The following is an 8,723-nucleotide window of genomic DNA, read 5'->3' as shown; positions in this document are numbered from 1 at the left end:
TGCAGGATACTTAACCTCTCTGTGCCTCAGTTTCCTCCTCATCTGTACATGAGGATAGTGTCAATAATGCCTCCCACACAAGGCTGTTAGGGCAACTAAATATGAACGCCGTACTCAGAAGGAATCTGCCACATAGTAGCAGGCGCTCTCATTGCTATTATTTAAAACAAAGTTATTCTTTCCAGGTGTGGAGGAGGGCTGGGGAGGGAGGAGAGGACGCAACCAGCCGGCTTTTGAGATAAAGGCGCCCGGCCTCCCCTTACCTCCCAGGCTGCGCGAAGGTCTGGCGAGCCCGGGACCCCCTGCGTCCCGCCCCTCCCAGCCCCGCCCGCCCCACCCCAGCCTCCCGGCTCCGGCCCCTGCGCTAGTCTCGCGCAAAAGTGCGCGAGCTCCGGGGGAGACACAGGGCCGGTTGGTCGGGTGAAACCATCTGCCACGCGACGTGGGGAGAGGCAAAAGCTCACGCATCCACGTTGCCTCAATTTCAGCTTTTCAGGCCCAGGTGCTGGTCTTATTTTAACCTTCAAATCAACTCCGTATGTTCAGGCTCCGAGGAGGGAGTCCGAACTCTCTGGCGAGAGGGCTGTGGTGTCCCCGTGCGACGCGCTTCCCCTCTGGACGGGGAGCCGGTGGGAGAGGACGACGGCCGGCGAGGGGAGGAGGCGGCCCTAGCGCCATTTTGTGGGAACGAAACGGTATCTGGGCTGTTCCTGGATCCCTGGCTGCTGGAGTTTCCCTGTCGGGCTTCCTAGCAGCGGCCTAGCGGGTGAGTCGCGGACGCTTCTCACTGAGGACGCCCCGGGCGCTTCGGCTCCCGCGCTGGGCGGCCTGAGACGTACGCAGCGGCTTCGGCCCCCACCCCAGGCAGGGGCTGCGGGGCCGGGCCTGCTTCGTCCCGCCCTCGCGGGCCCTGGCGGGAGCGGCGTTAGGGCCTGGCGCCGGGTGGCACCCTGGGCCCGCGGGGCCGTACGTCCTGAGGCAGAAGCTCGGCCTGGCTTCGGGGCCGGGCGATGCTTTGTGCCTCCGGTGCTTTGCCCTCGGGGGCGACAGTGCCAGCTGAGGCCTGGTGCCCCCGCAGCCCCGCCCGGGCAGCGCTTTCAAACTCCTCCCTTGGCCGTCACGCACTGGCTTCTGGGAGGTGGTGGCCCGCGTCTAGAAGGACCTGTCGCCGCTGTCCTTGAGGCTCAAGTTTGGAGAGCCCCCCGGAAGTGTCAAAATGAGACACAGGGAGGAACTTTGTTCATGTTCTGGTCACCTGGCTCGCGACTCCTCTTCAGTCCTCAGGACTCAGCCTCTGCGTCGCCTTCTTAGGGAAATCCACTTTGACACACACATGCACACGCACACGCACACACACGTCTCAGCCAGCGGAGGTGCTCCCCGGCCCTCAAGCGTCTTTACTTCCTTCGAGTACACGTGTCACGATTGTCATAAGATAATGCTGCCTTCCTCTTGCTGACCCCCGCCTCACTGCCCCGCTTCCCGCTTGTGAGCAGCCTGCCACCCGGGACTAACTGGGTTCACAGTTAGAGCTGCAGCCCCAGATGCATAATAGGCATTCAGCAAAGGTTTATTGAATGAATGAACGAGCGAGGCATCCCATTTTAATAGGAGTCACTATCTTTGCGTCCTCGTGTTTTTTTTTTCAGGAATAGCCAGCACATACGAATCCAAACAGCAAGAATTTTTCTGGAAGTCAGAACCATGGCATGGTAGTGGTGGTAATCAGCTGATTGTAAGGAAACAATGCCTTTGACACAAGTGTGGTCATTCATCTCTCTTTTCTATTTAAGAGAAATAAAAGATGTCTGAGTATATTCGGGTAACCGAAGATGAGAATGACGAGCCCATTGAAATACCGTCGGAAGACGATGGGACGGTGCTGCTGTCCACAGTTACAGCCCAGTTTCCAGGGGCCTGTGGGCTGCGCTACAGAAATCCAGTGTCTCAGTGTATGAGAGGTGTCCGGCTGGTAGAAGGAATTCTGCACGCCCCAGACGCTGGCTGGGGAAATCTAGTATATGTTGTCAACTACCCCAAAGGTTTGTTGCCACTTGGTTTTGCAATAACGCTATAGTCGGGTTTGCGTCTCTTTCTTAGTCATAGATGGTGGCCTGTTCTCCTGGTGTAAAGGCTCCTATAACCCAAGTATTTCTTTAAATGTTGTTATTAGACTAGTTTGGAACACCAGTAGTTTATAAATGAGTGAAAACAAAATTACAGAGCATTTTTTAAAATAGAAAACTATGTATTTATTTAAATAACCAAACAAATGTTACCATGTTATTTAGATAATAATGTATCAATATAGATTCATCAGTTGTAACAAATGTGTCAAGTCACCATGGTGGGAGATTGTGATAATGGGGAAGCTATGCATGCCCTTTGGGAGGAAGAAGGTACATAGGAAGTCTCTACCTTTCTCTCAGTTTTGCTGTGAACCTAAAACTGCTCTAAAACATAGTGTGTTTCTAAAAACGTCATTTAGCTACTCTCTTCCCTTCCAAATGTCAGTTTTTAAAACTGACCTGAGGTTTTCTTTTTTATTGCAAAGCGTGAGATTATTGTTGAAAGTTTAGAAAGAAAAATAAAATTGAGGTCACCCTTAAATCCACAGCTAGAGATAAAAGTAGATTTTTGGGGGGCACATAGTTTTTAAGTTACAGGCATTAAAATAATTAAGCAAATACATTTAATAGACAAAAACATAGTAATCACACTGTTCTTTTCCTTCTTAATATATTTTAAAGTCAAAGTGAAATAGTTATTTTTATTTTGATACACCTTTTGAGAGGAGAGAATATACACTTGTAATTTTGAGATATTACAAAACCAGAGATGGGAGTCCCTGGATTTGCACCAGAAAAGCACCTTCACCATTTACTCCTTCATTCTGCCCTTTAGAGCTAACCACTCAGCCAGAAGTGTTCAGTGTCTTATTGTTCTTAAAATCTATTTGCCTCTCATTTCTAGATGTAGAAGGCAGTGTGTTTTAAGCAGTGTTAAATGAAGAGTTCTAAAAAGTTTCTGCGCATTTTGTTTAGATAACAAAAGAAAAATGGATGAGACAGATGCTTCATCAGCAGTGAAAGTGAAAAGAGCAGTCCAGAAAACATCTGATTTAATAGTGTTGGGCCTCCCATGGAAAACAACTGAACAGGATCTAAAAGAATATTTTAGTACCTTTGGAGAAGTTCTTATGGTTCAGGTACACTTTAATTTTATTTGTTTTTTCTTTTCCAGTGAATGAGCACCCAGAATTCCTGTTCTAGTGACACTGCCCTTCATGTTCAGCAGACAAGATAATATTTGTGATATGTATACATAGACGATGCTGAAAGAAATTTTGCTTACACTGTTTCCCTTTATATATGTACCATATATTTTTGCCTTTGACATTATAAAATCCTGTTGCATAAAGACTTAAGAAAAGGAGGTGACATTAGCTTTTTTTCTTTATAACTTACATTGATGGGAGATTTAAAAACATTTTCTGCTTTTCCATTTAAGATTTGTAAACACTAGACCTAGTTTATCTTTGTATTCTAAAACATTTTGTTGAAATTATGTAGATGAGTTTTACTCGACTATAACAAGATCTGAATTCAACATTCATCCTCCTGTTGCTTAAACCTCAAGAATAACTTGGTTTAAGTTTTAATTAAGCCACTGCATCCAGTTGAATCCATTCACATCGTCAAACAATTCTCATTTGTTGTGTTTGTGTGTGTGTAGTTTTAGTAAATTTAGATGATTTTTTTTATAGGTCAAGAAAGATATTAAAACTGGTCATTCAAAAGGATTTGGCTTTGTTCGATTTACGGAATATGAAACCCAGGTGAAAGTAATGTCACAGCGACATATGATAGATGGACGATGGTGTGACTGTAAACTTCCTAATTCTAAGGTACTTCACTCTTGTCTTCTGCTTTGGGCACTTTCTCCAACAAACTTCCTTAGAAGACGCTGTAAAATAAAATGTTAAATACATTTGGAAAAGGTGGTGGAAAAGGGGTGTGTTCTTGAAATCTTTTGCCTTAGGACCTTAATGCATGCTGAATATTTTATGATTGTTTGAAATACTTAGTTTATTACTCCTCTAAACAAAAACTTTGTTCATTTTATTCTTTGGTGATTTCTAGCAAGTTAACAATTTCTTACCTAGATACATGTTAAAACATAAAGATAATCATGCATTAGTCTCGTTCCAAAGGCCTAACTCGTGCCCAACAAGCAAGACTTGCTTATTTGGAACATTATCCCTGTTGCCAGGACATTCCTCAGTCGTTTCTAGACTACCTGCTTTTTAATGACTCACCTAATATAAAAGGCAGGTAGGTTTTGTTACATCCTCTTCCATGATGCCCTTGTTGTTGCTCATAAAATATTTGTGGTGTGTTTCCTTCCTTGAATTTGACCAGCAAAGCCCAGATGAGCCTTTGAGAAGCAGAAAGGTGTTTGTTGGGCGCTGCACAGAGGACATGACTGCTGACGAGCTGCGGCAGTTCTTTTGCCAATACGGGGAGGTGGTAGACGTCTTCATCCCCAAACCGTTCAGGGCTTTTGCCTTTGTTACATTTGCAGATGACCAGGTATTTTTCTCTTTAATAATTTTGTCCCAGCTAATTAGGTAATTTCTCTTGAACTTTTCCAGTCCAGCTAATTGGCACCCTTAGCTAAGCTTTCTGAATTTATAAGCTGTAGGGTATATATATGTGTATATATGGGCCTAGATATTTGTGATAAATGTTTTAATATTTTCCAATATGTGGTGTTTAACTGGGAATGTTTTGTATCTTCAGAAGGTGAACTGAAAAATCCCTGCTGCCTTATGAAAGCTAAAGGCTATTTTATGAGTTAAATGAAATAAGTGTTCATTGTTTATTTTTTCTCTAGTTTAGGTAGTAGCTTAAAATCTAAGTTTTATTGCTGCTTTGATGTGTGAGTCATTGGTTTAGTTGCCTTTATTTACATCCCTTATTTTCTTATAGGTTGCCCAGTCTCTTTGTGGAGAGGACTTGATCATTAAAGGAATCAGCGTACATATATCCAATGCTGAACCTAAGCACAATAGCAATAGACAGTTAGAAAGAAGTGGAAGATTTGGTGGTAATCCGGGTGGCTTTGGGAATCAGGGTGGGTTTGGTAACAGTAGGGGGGGTGGAGCTGGCTTGGGAAACAACCAAGGTAGTAATATGGGGGGAGGGATGAACTTTGGTGCTTTCAGCATTAACCCCGCGATGATGGCTGCAGCCCAGGCAGCACTGCAGAGCAGCTGGGGTATGATGGGCATGTTAGCCAGTCAGCAGAACCAGTCAGGCCCATCAGGTAACAACCAAAGCCAAGGCAACATGCAGAGGGAGCCAAATCAGGCCTTTGGTTCTGGAAATAACTCTTACAGTGGTTCTAATTCAGGTGCAGCAATCGGTTGGGGCTCGGCATCAAATGCAGGGTCAGGCAGTGGTTTTAATGGAGGCTTTGGCTCAAGCATGGATTCTAAACCTTCTAGCTGGGGCATGTAGACAGTGGGTGATGGCTGGGTGTACAGACAGGTGGGAATTCAAATTTTTCTAAACTCATGGTAAGTATATTGTAAAATACATATGTACTAAGAATTTTCAAAATTGGTTTGTTCAGTGTGAAGTATATTCAGCAGTATTTTTGACATTTTTCTTTAGAAAAAGGAAGAGCTAAAGCAATTTTATAAGTTTTGTTACATAAAGGGTTGAAATATTGAGTGTTTGAAAGTGAACTGCTGTCGCCTGATTGGTAAACCAACACACTACAACTGAGATCAAAAGGTTTCTCCTGTAATATTTTATCCCTGGACTTGTCAGTGAATTCTTTGCATGTTCAAAATGGAAACCATTGATTAGAACTACATTCTTTTCTCCTTGTTTTAATTTGAACCCCACCATATGGATTTTTTTCCTTAGGAAAATCTCCTGTTTGGAGATCATGGTGTCACAGTGTTTGGTTCTTTTGTTTTTTAACACTTGTCTCCTTCATATGCAAAAGTACAATATGAAGCCTTCATTTAATCTCTGCAGTTCATCTCATTTCAAATGTTTATGGAAGAAGCACTTCATTGAAAGGGGTGCTGTAGATATTCTGCCGTAGGAATACTTCTGTCTACATGCTTTCTCATTCAAGAATTCGTCATCACGCTGCACAGGCTGCGTCTTTGACGGTGGGTGTCCCATTTTTATCCGCTACTCTTTATTTCATGGAGTCGTATCAACGCTATGAACGCAAGGCTGTGATATGGAACCAGAAGGCTGTTTGAACTTTTGAAACCTTGTGTGGGATTGATGGTGGTGCCGAGGCATGAAAGGCTAGTATGAGCGAGGAAAGGAGAGCGCGTGCAGAGCCTTGGTGGTGCATAATGGATATTTTGTAACTTGGCGAGATGTGTCTCTCAATCCTGTGGCTTTGGTGAGAGAGTGTGCAGAGAGCAATGATAGCAAATAATGTACGAATGTTTCTTGCATTCAAAGGACATCCACATCTGTTGGAAGACTTTAAGTGAGTTTTGTTCTTAGAGAACCCACGTTAGTTGAATGTGTTAAGTGAAATGATACTTGTATTTCCCCTACCCCTTTGTCAACTGCTGTGAATGCTGTATGGTGTGTGTTCTCTTCTGTTACTGACCTGTAAGTGTGGTAATGTGAACTGAAGCTGATGGGTTGAGAACATGGACTGAGCTTGTGGTGTGCTTTGCAGGAGTACTTGGAAGCAGAGTTCACCAGTGAGCTGGGGGTGTCTCAAAGAAGGGTGGAAGTTCTAATGTCTGTTAGCTACCCTTAAGAATGCTGTTTGCTGCAGTTCTGTGTCCTGTGCTTGGATGCTTTTTATAAGAGTTGTCAATGTTGGAAATTCTTAAATAAAACTGATTTAAATAATATGTGTCTTTGTTTTGCAGCCCTGAATGCAAAGAATTCATAGCAGTTAATTCCCCTTTTTGACCCTTTTGAGATGGAACTTTCATAAAGTTTCTTGGCAATAGTTTATTTTGCTTCAAATAAACTTATTTGAAAAGTTGTCTCAAGTCAAATGGATTCATCACCTGTCATGCATTGACACCTGATACCCAGACTTAATTGCTATTTGTTCTTGCATTGTCCAAAGTGAAAAGTTTTTTTTTTTTCTTTTTAAATCTAGTTTTTAATAAGTCTGGGTGACCGCACCTAAAATGGTAAGCAGTACCCTCCAGCTTTTTCTTAGTGCCTCTGTGCATTTGGGTGATGTTCTATTTACAGGGCCTGTATAAATCTCCATTGGGAAATCCTGCCTTCTAAAAATACTCTTATTTGGGGAGAGTGGGCAAAACTGTTAATTATATGCTTTGTAACAAAGCATATCAGTTGAAAAGAAGGGATTATCAGCGCCTTTCTAGTTTGGGATTTGAAAAGTGGAATTAATTGCAATAGGGATAAAGTAGAAGAAACCACAAATTATCTTGTGCCTGAAATCCATTAAGAAGCTTGATAGCTTTAAGACCTAGCAGGGTGGGTTGTCTGTCTGTGGAAGCGTTAAGTGAAATGGGCTTTGTCTTCCAAAGGTGGGGGAAATAGTCATGTTGAATAAAGTCGTTTACAAAACTCAGACTCTCAACGATGCATTGTTAAGTATGTAAAAGCAATAATATATTGATTCTCTATTGTACTTTTTATGTAACTACTATGAGAGTTGAGCTCGTTTTTTCTAATGGAAGAATGTAACAATTTTTGTGTTGATAGTTTACCTAATGCCCTTATCTAATTAGATTATGATAAATAGGGTTTTTGCAAGTTAAGTGTTTTAAACTTTTATAAATGAAGTCCTCCTTTAGACTTGTGATCGCCACATTGTTTCATTATTCAGTTTCCTCTGTAAAAGGATCTTGAGTTGTTTTATTTTTTTTTCTGCATCTAAATTGCATGATTTCCAAACCCTGTACCATCTGAATTTTGCATTTTAGCACTTGCACTGTTACTCAGCAGCAGTAACATGGTAACAGTTAAAATGGTATTCGGGGACCTCCAAAGACTAAACTGACAAGCCTTCAAGGAGCCCAGGGGTAAGTTAACTTGTCAATGGCATGGTTTTAATCCCTTATTTCCACTTGTGTAAATCTAGTTACTGGTTTTAGAAGGCTCTCAATGTTGCGTAGCCTTTTATTAACGTGTTTGTGGTACTACGTAGCTATGGGTATTTAATTCTACCCTAAAATTTTTTTCAAGTTTAGCAGTAAACTATTTGGCAAAGATTTGTTTTTAAAGTCTATTTGGTCATCTAAATGCATTCATTCTAAAAAGTTTTTGAACCAGTTGAATAAAAATTTTTGTTGCCACCACAGTTTAGTGTCTGGAGTCTTACTGGAAAAACACAATTTCTTTTTTATATGTGACAAAGATGCTGTAAAGTTATCTTTAAAAAGTGAGTCTCAAGAAGTTGCACTTTATATGCACAAGAGAAATTAGGCCAAAACTCGCAATGAATTTTTAAATGGAGTGGTAACTCTGGGTAGAATGGAAAACTTTGTTAGATGTTAGCTATTAACACTTTTTAGGTAGTACTAAAATGAAATGAGATTTTTAAAGCTAAGTCAACGCTTAAATTTTGTCCTTAGGAAAAAGAAAGAGGTTAGCTACTTAATTCAGATGTATGTGCTAATTAGAATAACTTTGTTGTTAAGTGATAGGAGAACAGCTCTTACCTGTGTATTTGAGTGCTCTACTCAG

At 41.9% G+C, this 8,723-nt stretch overlaps 1 protein-coding gene across 1 annotated transcript; it reads left to right on the top strand.

The window, feature by feature from the left end:
• The first annotated feature begins 628 nt into the window (after nt 1–628).
• Nucleotides 629–7,054, top strand: TARDBP (TAR DNA binding protein). The gene is made up of 6 exons (XM_074334059.1): nt 629–766; nt 1,794–2,042; nt 3,045–3,208; nt 3,767–3,907; nt 4,422–4,592; nt 4,992–7,054. Exons 2-6 carry the CDS (start codon nt 1,805–1,807, stop codon nt 5,520–5,522), a joined length of 1,245 nt encoding a protein of 414 aa, XP_074190160.1. The 5' UTR covers nt 629–766; nt 1,794–1,804; the 3' UTR covers nt 5,523–7,054.
• Nucleotides 7,055–8,723: the final 1,669 nt, after the last annotated feature.

Source organism: Rhinolophus sinicus, linkage group LG06, assembly GCF_036562045.2.
Source record: "Rhinolophus sinicus isolate RSC01 linkage group LG06, ASM3656204v1, whole genome shotgun sequence".
Classification (NCBI taxonomy): Eukaryota; Metazoa; Chordata; class Mammalia; order Chiroptera; family Rhinolophidae; genus Rhinolophus; species Rhinolophus sinicus.
Note: the sequence above shows the minus strand (reverse complement) of the source record. Positions and strands in the feature narration are given on the sequence as shown.